The 17,608-nt window shown below is 41.5% G+C and overlaps 1 protein-coding gene across 3 annotated transcripts in view; it reads left to right on the forward strand.

Moving 5' to 3' along the window:
* LOC108883520 (ephrin type-B receptor 1-B) overlaps nt 1–17,608 on the forward strand; it is a 146,984-nt gene that overhangs the window by 53,344 nt on the left and 76,032 nt on the right. For all 3 annotated transcript variants that reach the window (XM_018676752.2, XM_018676751.2, XM_018676750.2), the window contains one exon: nt 8,050–8,731. In XM_018676752.2, the coding sequence (XP_018532268.1) occupies nt 8,050–8,731 (682 nt within the window). The remainder of the gene's footprint in view (nt 1–8,049; nt 8,732–17,608) is intronic.

The raw sequence follows: 17,608 nt of genomic DNA on the forward strand, positions 1-17,608 counted from the left end.
TTTTAGGCTTTTTCATTTTCTTTTTATTATTATTATTATTATTATTATATTTATTTATTTATTATTTCTCTTTACATACCTGCTGGTGCATAAGGGCACATCTCCAATTTCGATATATATACACAGTGACGGTGAATCATTTAGTCTTCCTCCTTATCATCCTCTACAATAGATCCATAAGGTTGCGGAGGCTGTCAGATTTCAACTAAACACGGCTTCAGCCTTTTACGCAGGGTGACTTGATGTAATGTTGCTACTGGTAACTGAGAGCCCTGCTGAGGCAGTGTCAGCCGTGTAGTTTCTCTGAAGGCACCTGAGTGGGTGTTACCAGGTTCTCCGTGAGATGAAAGTCTTCAGGAAACACTTTTCTGTTTCAACACTATTACATTAACCTTGGTTTTGTCCTTTACTCAACTTAATGAAGTTTTCCAAACCTTCCACTGATTTATTTCTAGGCATGCTCATTCAAGACCTTAATCAAGTAAATATTTTTATATTCTGTTAAATCAGTTCCACACAGACCTGCACAAATGAGTGTTTCCTTTTATTACTGCAGTCGAAGTTAATAAGTGGAGACGACTGGCAATTAGAAATACTACTACTAGACTACTACTATTATACTATTACTATTCATATAGATTCATATGAAATATGAATCAGTTTTGATGCCACAAAATATGAAATGTCCAGTAGATAACCATCAGCTCAAAATGGATTTAAATTGAATTTTGTTGCCATAATTCTAGCAGTTACTAAATTTTTCATTGGTAAATATTATACTCATTTGGTTAGTTGCCCAGTGCACATTTCTTTGTATTTAAAAAACCTGATTGCTGTACTACTTACTTGTCTCTGTATTCTCATGCCAACCAACCTTGTAACTGCTCCACCACCCACCAATTTTTGTGAATTATGCCTGTCTTAATAATTAGATCTTCTCTTTTAAAAATCCTGTTGAAACGATGAGGCTAAACTGCCTGCAGTTAACAATTACATTTTATTATTCTAAAGTGGAAAAAAAAAATCATGTTCATTTTCAGCCTGCTATCTTCAGTGTAAACAGTAGAAGCTGCATTTAGTACCACCCACAACATCTAGGAGGGTTGTGTTTACTAGCAGCAACCAGCATGTAATTGAAAATGCATGTGTTAATAATGGTATTACAAAAGTTGGATGGAGGAGTGGGAGAGTGAGATGCCTGGGTGGATTGTTCACTTAAATTATGTGCATCATTTTCAGGATCTAAGAAAAACTGTAAAAAAAAAAAAAAGACAATTGGGAGCATGTAATAAGCCCAAATTGCAAATAATGTGTCAACACAGCATATTTTTCAGACAGCATAAACACACATTCAGATAATGTTTGGCATGAAAGCCACCAATACCAAAAAAACACAAAAAGCCTTGGATAGTTTTTGTTTACACTCAGCAACATCAGCATGAACTCACAAGCTTGACACCTCAGTTCAATAAATGTATTGATTGGGGCATGGGTGTGGTCAGGGAGCAAATCTTCAGTGAGTCTCGTTTTGACGCAGTCGGACTGAGTTCTATCTGGGCTCAGTCAAACTGTGTGACTGTAATTATAGAGTGGCTGGGATCTGGCAGGAATTGGGAGTGTTTCAGGCATCACCATTTCCTCCCCATCCATCACATTCAGCCAGGCGGAACTAGGCCTCAGATGCCCCGCAAAATAATCATTCCCATGCAACTGGCCTGACAGCAGCCCTCATTCAATAACACAGCTGATCAGAAATGATAATAGCAATCATGCCACTGCATATTTTAGAGGCTTCAGTCTGGCTGTGTGTGTGTGTGTGTGTGTGTGTGAGTGTGTGTGAGAGAGAGAGAGTTGGGAGATGAGGCGTAGCTCCCAGAATATGTGAATTTATAAGCGACTATGGTCATGTGTCTAAGAGCTTGTAAGGGAATGTGAGTTAATGTAGCTGCAGTTATTGTTACCACAGCAGGCCCGACTGTTGCTCTATATGACATGTCCATTCTATTGACTTCGAGAAACAGACCCAAAGGTTGAAATGCAAATATCCTCATTAAGTCAGAGGGATTCGAAACAGCCTTTGGAAAGAAGAAGCTATCTGGATAGTGATTACAGTCGGCGGTGAGCTTTTCAAAATGAGAAGAGCATCTTTCAGCAGGGGCATAAAGAGTTCAATCCCTATCTCAGCTTTTCATGTCCAGCTATAATCCACTGTCCTTCTGAGACCTTGGCCTTTACAAATCCGTCAATGTGAATTTCACCTGTGTGGGTGTCATTCCTTTTTCTTTTCTCCTCTCTTTTTTATCAAAAGCCAGCTCTTAAAATGCTGATTTATTCATGCCTAATTATTTAAAAAAAATGGATTCTATGAAGGTATACTTTCCCTGCCTGAGTACAGTGTTGTGTTGTCATGAATAACAAATAGGTTCATTATTGAAATGTCCATCCCAAGCCTGTAGTATGAAAAGCAATCTCCTGCTTGCCTCCACCCACATGTTTTAGTCCTGCAATGATATATGAACAGACAACTCTTAGGTAGAAAGTGCTCACAAATGTGCCAGCCATTCCTCTTGGGTTTTAAAGATGTAAACACAACACCCTAGCCATACTGTTGGTGGAAATACTACAATCTAGTCCCAGAATCCTTTGGGGAACACATAAAAAAAAATGAAGAAACTCTCTCCTACCGACCCTATTCCTTTGGAACGGTAAGCTCAAAGTTGGGTGCTTCAAATGAGAAGGGCGCAAAAAAATCTGTTGGACACTGCCTCAGCAGAGCATAGTTGGGGACAAAGTCAAGAGGAACATGGTGGCGGTGGAGCGGTTCCAATTGGCCATTGCTGTCTACGTAAGTCATCGTCAGACTGAGAAATGGGAGTTTTGACGGCCATTCAAGAAACACTTGCCAGACACTCATCTACTATTTGCAGTGGCATTTTGTAGACCTTTCTAGGCTGAGGAGCTTTAAATGTGGAAATGCTCTGAGCTGCTCATCATCCATCTGTGCTCAGTATGTCTGAGCATGTAGCTGTATTAACTGGTGCTGATGGATTTGAAAAGCAGTTTGTGAGTGTGACTCCATAGAGGATCAGGCAGCAGACTGGAGGTTAAAGTTCAGCCCAGTGGATGCTTCTCTATTCAAGGCTCCTTCTTGTGTGAATTGACTGAGGTTGAATGATGGGCTAAATGTAGTCAAGACTCATCTTTATGTATGTATAGTTAAGCCCAAGCCACAACCGGACCTATTGCTGCCAAGTGTTTTGGCTGGTTTGTGTGATTGAGGGTAGAGTTACAGTACAGAAGTCATATTGCTCATACTTTATTCTTGAATTTTGTTTTGTGGCTGGTGTTTGCCCCCTTCCACCAAATAGCCCCAGGAACAAAATTCAGGAACTTAATCAGTAAATAGAGATCCTTTATGTGCACCCTTGTTTGTGTTTCTGGAGCTTCTGAAGAACCCTGTAGATTAGATAAATTATACAGTAATAATAATACCAGAAAGCGATGGCTTCTCTGAATCAAATAACAACACAGAGTCATTGTTGTTCTTTGTTGTCTACTGCTGTGCAACTCTTTAAATGGATATTGGAAAAGAGACCCACAGAGACAGTGGGAGAGAATGAAAATGCCAAAAAGGCCAAACACCTGTCTCTCAAATAAGACACTCTTGCATGTACCAGCTCCTAAATTGTTAATATATTATAAAATAAAATAAATTCTGTTGAAAAAGTCTACTAAATAACCTTGTTTAAATGTAAATGAACCTTTCAAGAAATTCTAGTTTCTATTTATAATATAGATATTGCTGGCAGCCACTGCTGATTACTGTGGGAATGACTGCTGTGAACAAGTTGTAGCAGTTGTGAGGCTTATGTTTGGTAAATCAGCAATGTTAAGCTTAGCAAAATGTTCCCTAATAGGTGCTTGACCATTAGAACGTACAACCCCCAGTGGAATAGGAGGTATAATTGGAAGCAAGTAAAATTCCTTAGTTTCTAAAAAGGTTCCTGAAAAAGGTCTTATGGTTGAAAAGGATTCTATGACCCTTTTTCTGGACCATTCAGACCAGACCTATTCTCCACTGCTTTTGTTCCGTTAGATCAAGCCTGACTGGAATTTTGCAGCATGTGTACCGTAGCCCTTGTCCTTTTCCCATCAGGTCTGCTCCAAATGACTCATTAGTCCAGCCCATTTCTCCTGTTATTATCCACAGGTGATACATCCATGTTCTGAGTCCTCTCAGCTCTGTGACTTGGGCCCTGCTTGTCCCTAGCACAGTGTTGGATGCTGTAGTCCTCTAGAGCGAGACTATGGCCATCTGAGCTGCTCTGTGTTATTTTAGCCTTTGAAGGTAATGGCAGGAAATCAATGTGATGAATGGCCTTTATGAGGGCAGAGTATCGATGGTTGATGGCAGCGAACTGAGGCTGTGGGAAGGGGAACATCAGCCTGAATCTATTACCGCCTCCCCTTCTCCTTGATTCCTCTCCACTCCTGTGTTTTTTCTTTTATCCATCACTCTGTCTCTTCCTTTCCTCCGCCTTCTCTTCTCCAGCTCAGCTAGCTGTGACTGGTCATTAACACAAACATTAAGAGCCCTGTGAATCCATAGCTCCTCCATCTCCTCGCTATTGCCCATAAAACAGAGCAGCTATAATGACACACACAATGACCACACTTGACAATCAGGGGCAGGGGAAGAGTGTCTCCTATATTACTGGCAAAAGCAAAGCTATTAGAGTGGAGCCAATGGGTACATTTTGTTGGCGTTAAAATGGGTGTTGTGTAAAGAGGCTCTCAATATTTGTCTGGTGTTTCATCAGCAAGAAATTTTGTGATAAAATATCAATATAGTGATGCAGATGAGAGGGAGCTGACTTTATAGAGACACGATGTTGTTCAGTCTTACATGCACTCCACACTAAAGCATCTTAAACATCCTCTATTGCTCTATGGTATCTTACTTGACTGCCACAAACAGTGCATTATCTCTTATCACCTGACCCTATGGGAGATCTACAGCTTGAAAAACATGTGGCGGCATAGTAAAAAAGAAGAAATGCACTTGGGAACATAAAGATAATCGCACTCCCGTCTCCCCTCTCCCCACACACACCTTGTTCACCTTGAGCTGGTATGAATCATACATGCCATCTGTGCTTAGGTCCATAATGCATGGACTAAATACAGCAGCACAGGACTAACAGTGTTATTTTAAACACAAATCCTTGAAGAGGAAATGGATGCAATGACCAAGGAATTCCATTATCAGTAAGATGACAGGTGATGATGCCTTCTCTTTTCTCTCTTCTCTGGCAAGGTCAGAGAGATGCCATGGAGTACAAGAGATAGATTTGATTTAAATGATGTAAAAGGTCTGGGAAGCAGCAAAGAAATAGAAATAGGAAACCTCGGCAGAGTATTGATGTCACTGTGGGGCATGTGTTGCTTACATATTGTAGATAGTGTCCTTGCCTCCTAAATGCATGCATCACATGCATTTTAATGTTGTCATTAGAATGGGGTAAATGACAAAGATGCTGAAGAATAAACCACTGTTAATACTCAGAGTAATCAAATGTTTTGGGCCTGCAGAAATGTGGCGTGCAGCCTCAAGCTCCTCAGCAAAACAACAGCCAGCAAATCAATATGTGGTCGGTAAACCATCAAATTATAAACAGCATGTTCTCCAAGCTACCACACACACACACACACAAACACACAGACATAAACAGCAGATGAATACAAAGCGCCGAGAGGATAAGAGGACATTGTGTTGCAAAGTTTGATTTCTGCTAAGTAGCCTAACTGATGCACCTGTAATAGTTTTGTTTGTCTTTGACACACTGGCGACACTGAATATATTTCCAAGGAGGAAATAAAAGAATTGTAGTTCATTATTATATGAGCCAATGAATTTCTGGACAGATTTCAGATGGGCATTATCGGAGACGCCTCCGGCCCCTCTCTGGCTTGAAAGATGGTGGTCATTTGGCTAGACGAGGGGCGGCGAGGACCCCCTCCTAGACTGGAGCAGACGGGTGCAGAGGAGCCTAGGGCTGGCTATATTAATGAACAGGCAGTGCTGAAAGGGACAGGTTCCTGTAATGCTGATGAATGGTCATTACAGAGCAGAGACGGGAGAAGAGAGCAAGAGGGAAAAGGGAGGAGAGGGGGAGAAGAGTGGAGCAGAGTGGGCATGGAGGGAGCGGCGGTGAAAAAAGGCTTTAATTTGTCCCTCAGATTTCTGTAAACTCGTTTATCATGTCAGCAGTGTCACTGTTCTCCACGTGTCTTCTCCCTCCTCCCTCTCCTTGCCCCCACCTGACCCAAACGATCTTGTTTTTCTCCAGGTGCTTCAGTGTACTCCTTGTGCCAAATAATTTAATCATCTACATTGTTTTCTGTTCATATTTGAATGCCACTTTCAGTGGCAATGTTTCCTGTTTATCTCCTCTCATGTTATTTTAGGTCTCATCTAATGAGAATTCTGAATCTTTTCTATCATTTGACTGGTTGTTTGGGCTGTGTATGGAGATGTCCTCTCCTCTCCATTAGGCCTGATTGAGCAGCTGGGGCGTTAAAGGTCAGAGGAACTGGGAAGCACCAGGAGATACATGCACGCAAGAAACATGAACTGACTGGAGGCTCACTCACTCCACCATAGACCTCATTAGCTTCTCCTTGCCTACAGCTGTTTGGATCATTGATGGTGGTGGTGGGCTGGGGGGTGGATTTGGAGAAATAAATCTGTGAGCCAAACTGTTGGTTCGAATAGGAGTATAAAGAATTGTATTATCACAGACAGTGGAAATGATCTGAGAGGAAAAAAAAATTCTAAACTGTCTCAGATCACCCTCTCTCAAGTCAGTGGAACTTTTATGTGACTGCATGCATAGAACCATTATGTTTTTTTCTGTCATTTCTGCTGCGTGTAATAAGTAAGTGTAAGTGTAATCCTTAGAAAAATAGCTTTTACAAATTAAGATATTTTATTGAGAATATCAATAGACTCGTATATTACATTTTAATTGCACTACTCCCTTTATATGCTGCTCATTTCACACTTTGTATATATATATATATATATATATATATATATATATATATATATATATATATATATATATATATATATATTTCTTTTTTACTATATATTTTATTATTTTTAATATTCATTCTATTGATCTTATATTTTTTTTGGAGGGTAGCCACACACAGTTTCATTGTACTTCTGTATAATGACAATAAAGCTGATTCTGATTCTGACTCTAACTCTCACATCTTGAGCTTGACAGTCATTCACATATTTTCATCTGAAAGCAAGCTTCCAGGCAAGCTTCTTTTCATTTCAGCGATTCCTCTTCCTGATTCTCAGTGATTCCAGCCAAATGCTAATGGCACATTTTCATCACGATTTGGCGCAGAGTTAATACCTCAAGGGGGCTTCTGATGCTCATCCAACATACTTTGCGGGTCACACCTGCAAAAAAAAAAAGGCCTGCAGTGTGTTTCGGTTCAGTTTGCACACAAATGCCTTTCCATCAGACTGACTTGTGGCTGCCATATAGTAGCTGCCGTCTGTCTAATTGTAATTCAACAGTGCATAATCTTGAATTTGTTACACACCATATTTTATAATGCGGCAACTCAGTGCCCAGTCACACTCAGCATGGATGGCAAATAGCAGCACAGCCCAAGTAATTACTGGGTTTGTGCCTGTACAGTGGTAGTACACATACTACAGTTGTTGAGTGTATTTAGAGTACAAGGCAGCAAAGTGGTGTTTTTGCTGTTGATGTACTTACTTTTGATTCAGAAAAGGAAGGACATTTGTGTATTCTGAATGGATGAATAATCCAGGAAGAAGACTCAAATTCAGTGCCTCAGGGAGATTACTGATATGTGTACAAATGCTCTGCGGCTCAGCCAATATTAGCATTCTCTGTCAAAAAATGCGAAAATAACCACAACCTTATCACTGATGATTACTAATCAACTGTGTGTACTCATCATCTTTTTCTCTCCTTCTGCCTCTTTCTCTTTCTGTAGTGGGAGGAGGTGAGCGGCTATGATGAGAACCTCAACACCATCAGGACCTACCAGGTGTGTAATGTCTTCGAGCCCAGTCAAAACAACTGGCTCCTCACAACCTTCATTGATCGGCGTGGAGCGCAGCGCATCTATGTGGAAATTCGATTCACCGTGCGCGACTGCAGCTCCATCCCCAACGTCCCCGGCTCCTGCAAGGAGACATTTAATCTCTACTACTACGAAACTGATGCTGTCATCGCCACCAAAGGCACAGCCTTCTGGATGGAGGCCCCTTACCTCAAGGTGGACACCATAGCCGCAGATGAAAGTTTCTCACAGGTGGATTTTGGCGGGCGCCTGATGAAGGTCAACACAGAGGTGCGGAGCTTTGGCCCGCTGTCTAAAAACGGCTTCTACCTGGCCTTTCAGGACTATGGCGCCTGCATGTCTTTGCTGTCAGTCAGAGTCTTTTATAAGAAGTGCCCAAGTGTGGTCCAGAACTTTGCGATCTTTCCAGAGACAATGACGGGGGCTGAGAGCACCTCACTGGTCATTGCGAGAGGGATCTGCATCCCCAACTCAGAGGAAGTAGATGTTCCTATAAAGCTCTACTGCAACGGAGATGGAGAGTGGATGGTTCCTATCGGCAGCTGCACATGCAAGGCTGGATTTGAACCTGACAATGGCAACGTATGTCGAGGTAAGTAGAACTAGATACATTTGTCACAAACATCCTATAGTTGCTATTTGAGAGTGTTACCTTTGCTAGTTGCAAGCACCCAACTTGCTTTTCATCATTCACCCTCATTTCAAATGATGGATGACGTGTAATACAAAGAAATCACTTCATTGTAGACAGGCCACGTAAATTTGTTCTATTTTAAGCTTGACTATAACAAGGCATCAGCGTACCTTGGATCACAGATTTTCCGCATCATTGGAAGGGCTGAATTGATTGTGTTTCATGCGTTTTGCTGAACATGATGTGCCATACTTCTTCCTTGATCACATCCACCTCCGGCATACTCGAAAGGCACATTAGCATTGATTCTTAATCTGTAGCGAATGCCAGCCTTCTGTGCAGCCTACTTTACAGATGGCAAGAGGTTTGATTCTGCCTCAGTATGATGTGCGGAAGACTAAGTTCTAAGGAATAAGTAATAACACGCATGTGAAGATGAGGTTAATCTGGGTTTTCTGTTCAAGCTGTCACTTTCTCTCTCTCTTTCTTTCCGTCTGTCCTCTAATGCACCTTTACGCTCTGCACCCTGCTATTCTCACAAACTTACACACACACACACACACACACACACACCCTCATATGCACACACAAAAAGAGAAAATTTGCTCAAGGTGTCTGACGATAATATGAGTGGCTCGGGGCTCTCAGTGTGGTGCAGTATTGGTTGGCCTGCCTCTGGAGGTTAGCTGGAGAGTGTGTGGAGCCCAGATAAGATTGATTGACGCACATCTGCTCTGATCAATAAATAGATATGAGAGTGCCACATATCTACAAAGCACACTGTGTGTGACTGTTTCTACTGTATCCTTCTCGCATTGCTCTATATCCTACGCAAAACCCACACACACACTTAGATACACATCCAAACAAACATACAAACACGTCCAGACACACGCGCACACACACACACACACACACACACACAGAGTCCTTGGCTAAGGTGGAATGACTGTCAAATGCAAATGACAGAAAGAACTTGTTTGCATTCAGTTAGCTCCTATCTGAAAGTGTTTATTCCAACAAACCTTTGTCACCTCATCACAACTGTGTTTCACATTGTTCACAGATCATTTAATTTTAAATGACTTTGTTTCTGTGATTATTATCTTTTTGTTTTAGTGCAAGTCACATGTTTTAAAAAGAAATTATACCATATGGAATAAGTTTTCAGTGCATTATGTCCAAACTAATGATTTGTAAATATCAAACCGTGGTTTTTCTTGCTGTGAACTATGAATTTTTTCACTGGAACACGTATGGTGCAATACTGTGAACAAGCTCAGCATCATTATGTCTAATAGAGAGTTTCAACTGAAAAAATCTGCTTGGTATTTGACAGCATTTCAACTAAACAAGGTTTTTAACATATAACTCAAGCAACCAGCCAGTCAATTTGACAGCAGTTTATCCTATTTATTTAAAATTTCCATTTTTCCTGGTGTGCTCAACCAATGTGTAAATTAAGTAAGATAAATCTTAAGTAAATCTGGGTCTTTGTTCCTCTGACAGTTAAATATCAGATAATGGTATGTCTTTTTTGAACAGCACACTTATTTGAGCACAGAATGGTCAGATGGGTACAATATGGTTCCGTTCAAAATATGACACTATATTTGGCTTCCTTTGGACTTTAGATTATACTTTGTGGCTGTATCTCACTTAAGGTATGAAAACATGTTCTTTGAAGGTTAAAAAAATAAGGCAAAGTTCACATTGTTTCATTTAATAGGAAATGAGCCTAGTAACCTTGCCTGTCCTCAAATGCAAACAAACCTGCAGGCTTTCATAGATGAATATTTTTATAGTCCTGCAAACCTGATGCTGATTCATTCTTTTTTTCTGTCCATCTTTCCTTTTTTCCTCTGTTATTTACCTCAACCTTATACACACTCACAGCACAGTAATTGGAGCCTAAGGTATCCCTGAGTGTTGGTAGGAGGCTTGTTGTGACTTGTGGTAGTGGGGGGGCATTGGCACTGCTGTAAACACCACAAGCACACGTGGGCACATACACATACACAGTCCCCCAGTAGGTACTGCACTACAAAGGCTCTTTTGAACAGACGGAGACATATATTTCCACTAATTCCCACAATCTCCCTGACTTCCTTCACTAAGCACCCACAGCAAGTAGACTTCCTGCTGTGCTAAGTCTGACATCTCTCCTTCTCTCTCTCTCTGATGGAAAGGTAGCAGTGCAGGAGGTATGAGAAACAGCCTGGAGAGGGAGGGAAAGTGTGTAGCTGGAGTAGAAAGTAGAATAAACCTGTAAAATGTAGTGTAGGTTGACCTTAAGCCTCAGGACAAATGCATGAACATGCGCACAAGAATGCATGCATGGTGTAGAAGAGCCAGACAGAAGGAGAGAAACAGATGATCTTGCCATCTCTATCTCTCAGAACTAGCTTACTCTCTGGAGACCCGTGTGGAATCTGTTTCCCTCTCATCTCCACAGAGAGGCCCCTCCAATAAGAGCAATCTCAACCTTTTATTTTCCACGCAGCCTCTTTTCATGGGTTTGTAATCCATTATTTAAACAAGGGAATCTAACCTTAAAGTGCTTGTGGAAGCTGAGTACTATGGGCAACCAATCAATTGGGGGCTGGTGCAATAACATGGCCTCAGCATCGGGTCTGAAGTAATTGCCCATTAGAGATGAAGTAACAGGAACAGGAACAAAAAGAATATGAGAGCAAGCAGTTCCATGCTGAAACAATTCCCCTCATTACAGACAACATGAGAAAGAAAGGTATTACATAGGAAAGGGAAGGCACTATAGTGCTTAAAAGCACAGTGGGAAATCAAAAAATGAAAAAGCACTGCCTCTTTTTTGAGCTGTGATAAGTAATTTGATATTGTGCTACAGAAGCAGCTGGTTCACTACTGAACACCCACCTTCTTATATAATTATGTCAAAATTATCCAGTGGGTGCATTTATGTATTGTTGGTGTGAGAACATAAATGTTATATATAAACATTTACTTCACTGGCTTGGCAGCTAATAAAAAAGAAAAATGCATTCATTCTACCTGCTCCTCTGTGATTGTTGTTTTTTTCTGGGTCAGTCTCAGAACTTTGTGTTAGTCAAACCCATAGTTTTGAATATGTTGATCTATGCATAGTGAATGCAAATCCTGTGAAAGATGACAAATTTTTTTAGGTGACAAATGAATCATTTTTTACTTGTTTAATTTGTGAATCATTTATTATGACAGTGAAAATAAGCCTAATTGCAAGTGTATGCTTTGTGTTTGTGTTGTCACTCTGTGTGTGTGTGTGTGTGTGTGTGTGTGTGTGTGTGTGAGAGAGAGAGAGAGAGAGCGAGAGAGCGCCCCCCGTACCTGAATGTACTTTCTGTAATCTATATGTTTTAATTAGTGACATGTAGCATGGTGTGTGTGTGCGGTCTGCTGTCAGCTGGGCAGAGAGACCGTGTAGAGTTGTTGTGCTCTGTAACGATGATGCCAGCATGCCATCCTCATTACCAGCTCCCCAGCTCCCACACAAGCCATTTGGGTATCCCCCTCTCTCTCTCTCTCCCTTCCTCTCCCTCTTTCTCTCATTCTCCCTCTCTCTCCCCCTTGGCTATGTAAGCAATCTGCTAAATATTTTATCACCTCCCTGTTAAATCGAGCGGAGACACTCCAAATAGCACCCCACTACCTCCACCAACGCAAAGCTTTTCCTTGTGTGTGTGTCCTGCTCAACTCAAGTGTCTAGGAAAGACTGATTTGATGGCTTTACTGAAGCCTCTCATGGTTGTTGTGGTTTCCAGCTGAGTGACTGATAGAATTACCTTGATTAGGTTTACCTCACACCTACCATTTCTGTCTTTTTTGTAAATAATCTCATGTAATCATTGATCATTTTAATGTTACTTGTATTCCCATATATAAAGTGATTAAAACTCCCCAGTAAGCTAATTATTCTGATGTTTAAACTCTTAAAAGTGAATGATGTGGCATAAATTGCCTCAGAGTAAACAGGGCTAAATGACATACTATGAGGAGCAATTCAAAACTTTGGACTGCCTTTTCTTCATTTTGCCGCTAACACGTTTTCCTATGGGGAACAAAATTTTCTTTGAGCTGATAAATGCCTGCCTGAAGTCTATAAAGCTGGCAGTGTAATTTTATGAGGCCCTCTACTATATTTTGTCTTCTTTTGTAACTGCTTAACCATGCCCAAAGCCTATTGCTTCTCTCTTTTTTTTTTTTTTACCTCAGTGGGTCATTCCTATGCAAAGCACATAGCTGCTCTGAAACTCCTCACCAGCAAGGACTTGGGAGACTGGGGTTGGGGGACAGAGGCCAGTAGAACCATTGGAATGGAAGGAGCATTGTCTCTAAAATGTGAATTAGGTCATCTGGTTACTTATTCATGGAATTCTGTTTTATCCTATCCATCCATCCATGAATCCGTCCCTCTATAACCTGATACGCTATCCACGATTCTGCATTTATTTAGTTGGGTATTTACGTAATTCCTCACCACAGCGGTCCTATAGGCCTACTACTGCCATATGAATCTTTTCATATTTTCTCCCTCCGTTAGGCTCCAGCGGGCTTTTGACACGCTGGCACATTAATATTACAAATATTCAAATAACTTTATTTAACATTCTGTGGGCTGACAGTGGCAGCGGGAGATTCACAGCCCATTGAGCAAGTGCGCTTCCCTGAGCTAAGTGCCGATTCATCATGGCTGCCTTACTCCTGTTTAATGGCTGCCATCATGGGGCACGAGCACACACGCGCACCAACACACATGTAAACACACATATTGGGCATACACTTAAAAATAGTAATAGTTCTTTCATGTGTGCATTTTAAGAATGTTAAATGTAGTGTTTGAGGCACATTTATCACATTATTAACCCTAGCCTTAAACTGTATAAACCCCAATATATACCCATCTAGACTTTGTCATTGGCAGCAACCAACTGGCTTTTTTCTCTGTATTGGAGAGATTAGAGACTCTAACTGAAATAACAGTAACGCTTACAAGCAGTGAAACTCTTTAGACATATTCATTTATTTGAGTCTTTAAAGTTTGGCTTTGGAGGCTATTTACTCTGAACTTTTGGTTTTACAGTTTTCTGCTTCAGTGAGGCTTTGATTACTTCTTTATATGTCTCATCTGAGTGTAAAGGATCTGGCAGACAGGACCCACAAAGGCCCGGTAAGCTATTAGAGCCAATTCCAGCCCATTTGGCCTTGTCTACTTCCGTTCCACAGAGTTTACTTCATTTGCAGAGAAGCATCCGCGTGTACTCACTGACACACACACACCAGAGACACACACACATACACACATCTACTAAGTCACCTTGAAGCCCAATTAAGTAAGGGTCTGACTCTTCCTGTTCCTATTAGTCCTATGGCAGTGAGGACCAGTGTGATGAAGACAAAAATGGAGTAGTGGGAGGAAGAAGAGAAAAGCTATAAGAAAGAGCAGAGAGTGAAAGACTTCTTGTTTCCATGGGTCTCAATACACTGAATAGGGGGATGGCAGAGAGCAGTGGTAAAAGAGTGTGACCCAAACAAAGACTCTTTGAATTTAGGGCCCAAACAGAGTGTTTGTAATGACCCCAAACACAGATGCGCTGCTCTCACTGCAATGACAGAGTCAGTCCCTAATGATGTGAGGGGAATCCAGAGATTTTGTTCACACACAATGGAAATACCCACCACACACAGAGCTGTTCTTATCCCCCATGGAGGGACACATACTCTTACTCCTATTATTTTTCACTCTCTCTGTCTTTCCTTTCAGTCGCTGTTTTTTTTTTTTTTTTCATTCTTTTTTTTTCCAGTTTTCTAACCTTCAGTCCCTTTCAGGCCATGTATTTAGTCACTGGGCTTTTTTCCCTAAGCCTTTTATTGTCATCTCTCACTTGGTGTTCCCCTCAGTTGCTGCACAGGAACTTTTTCGAGAAGGCTCCACTTTGACCTGACATCTCTTCCAATCTTCCTGGCCAAGTCCTTTTTCAGTTCTGTACTTCTGTACTTTCAGTCATGTTTTCAGTCCTCTCCTCTCTTCTCCCTCGTGATGGACACCGGGTGTTGAGGCCAGTGAGACACATGGGGAGACAAAGGACCCCCTAACATTCACCAGATGGCTGGGGCTCTGCTTAATTTGCCTATGTCACCCTCGTTGGCAAAACACAAAAGCCCAGCACTATGGGAGCTTTCACTTCACCCTCTCACCCCAGCCGTGACCCCCATCAATCAACTCTCTCACCTTATGCTTTTAAATTATGATTGCACTTCTAAGAACACAACAAAGACATCATCAATAATGCTGTGGAAAAGCGTCTATCTCTGCGTTTTCCTCACAAGAGAGCAAAAGTTAAAGGCCAAGAGAAACGTCAATTCGGACAGCACCTCCAAATCTGTCTTTACTCTCCTCTTACTTTTTCTGCCTCTGCAGCTCACCCCCTCCTTTCTTTTCTCCTCTCCTCCCCTCCCCTCTGGAGTATGCTCCAGCAGGCAGTAATGAGGAGACGTGGTGAGCCTCTCCATAGAGTTTCCCCCCATTTTAGAGAGTACAAACATTCCCCCTGCTCTCCATCGCCCATCATTTGTTGATTCTCCCTCTCCTTCCTCATCAGTGTCCATCAGTATTCACTGTTCCGCTAATAAAATAGCCAGGCCTGTTTGGTCTGACAGCAGAGGGACACGTTTCAATTCTAGGAAATTGTCTCATCCCTTCCTGGAGGTTATCAGCAGCGGGATGATAGATGTGGATTAGTCAAGGTTATGTTGTGGAACTTGTGGACTGACGATCTAATTAGAATTGAATTGCAATTATAGTAGAACCAATACACCTCTGTTCATTCCACATGCAATGAGAACTAATTGACAAAGCAAGCAAGACGAATGTCTTAGCGTATAAGGCTGGACCAAGGTCCCAATTTTCTATTACTGGATCAGATTAGACCTCTAGTGGTCATGCAGAATTGCAGATAGTTTCGGATTTATTTGACCAGTTCTGAGATATGCATCTATGACATTTCTGCCTCTGCCTGTCCCTGAGAGAGACTATTTCTTTAGCAGAAAGTAGTAAAAATGAGCAGCATTGACTAAAAGGTGTGTGATTGAAATGGGGATGCTAATTTAAGAGAGAGATGTTGTTGTTGATAGCATTTTTAATAATGTAAGCACCACAGAAATTTCATTTGTCTACATTGTACTGGGATGACAGCAATGATTAAAGCCAAGTGTAGCAGTAGCTGTAAAGAAAATATGCTAGTTGCAGTTTGGGTAAATGGACCTAGTAGTAGAGGAACCACAGATTACAGTTCTGGTCGATGGACTGATTAAAACTGCTCAGCATACAGTCACCATGGTGTGATTAGTTTCTGCAATAAGCAAATTCTGTAAGCCAAAAGTGCATTTCTTTCATGCTCTGTGTTGATTCTGTCAAATAGAGATCAATGCAAAGCTTAAAATCTCTGGATTTTGGGTCAAAGCTTGCAACATGTTTGTTCTCTTTTGTGGGAGGCCTGCATACAAATGCAGAAATCCACACACATACATACAAACAAGAACACATGTACATACAATTCCCATGACCTCAAGCTGTGTCCAGTGTGTTAACATGTTTGCCATAACTCCTGCACACTTGAAGCAAACACCATTACAGTAGTTCCATTATAAGTGCTCCCTAAGTGCTCCCTGATTAAACATACGTGAAGAATTATGTCTGTGTAATCTATGTTATGACACCATGCATTATCCTAAACCAACTAGGCTCCCTATAACTGGGCAGGTCGTATCAAACACAACCTCAAAACCTTCATAATATGCAATTATCCGTCAATTAGACAACTCCCATAATCTGCATTGCACTATGTCATTGTGCGCGTGTAATTGCATGTTTTCGTTGACAGTAAGCATAGCCTGTACTTTTCGGGGTCAGGGCATGTGGTTCTGCAGAAACCAGAGGAAACGTCTCTTTTCAGACTGACAGACAGGAAGAGCCAATGAAGCTCAATCTGGCAGACACATCTCTGTGACAAATTATCGATCTTGGCTTTGTTGTCTCTCCTCATGCCAAGGACCCCCTGCTATGGCTGTCTTCTGAAAACGCCCACTGAAGAAGACATTGTGTGAATATTGAATCTTGAAAGCAAGACAGGAGAGAGGAGGAGTGTGTGTCTATCTATATGTGTGTGTGTGTGTGTGTGTGTGTGTGTGTGTTGATGAGGGCAGTGTTAAAAAAAGGAGAAAGAGAAAAAAGAGAGAGTGACTTGGGTAATCCTCTCTTTGAGCACTTTGGGCTTTGTGCTCTATTTGTTTACTGAGTTCCCACACTGGCTGGGGGGGCTGCAGCTTTTCTTCCAGACCGGAATTAGCATAGCCAGACTTGTAGTCAGATCTGTGTGGCGCTTCATATGCATGCGTGTGTCCCTTTTTATTTCTGTGTGAGAGTGTGTGTATGTGTGTGTGCACGCGCAGTTGAGATGGGGCTAGAGCTTAGCATATCCTCATTGCCTGGGTCAAACCGACTTCAATTAAATCTTCAAAGTGTGTGTGATTTAAAGAATCTAATCAAGCCTGCTAACCTCTCAAGACAGTCTTTCGTTTGGCTGCATTTTGTAATGAAAACCCATCACACACACACACCATCATGCTTTCACTGTGTGCAACAGAACAGCGTCTGTGTCAACAGGTTGAGTGCTGCTGCCTACGTGTTGCAGTGGATGGTACAGTATTTCTTGTTAGGAGGATGGATCGTTTGCATTTATTGTGCACTGTAGTTTGCAGAAACTCTCAGAAACACATAATATGGTAGTACTAAACCAAAAAATGTGTGATAAGCCATATAGT

Source organism: Lates calcarifer, linkage group LG4 (genome assembly GCF_001640805.2).
Source record: "Lates calcarifer isolate ASB-BC8 linkage group LG4, TLL_Latcal_v3, whole genome shotgun sequence".
In the NCBI taxonomy this organism is placed as follows: Eukaryota; Metazoa; Chordata; class Actinopteri; family Centropomidae; genus Lates; species Lates calcarifer.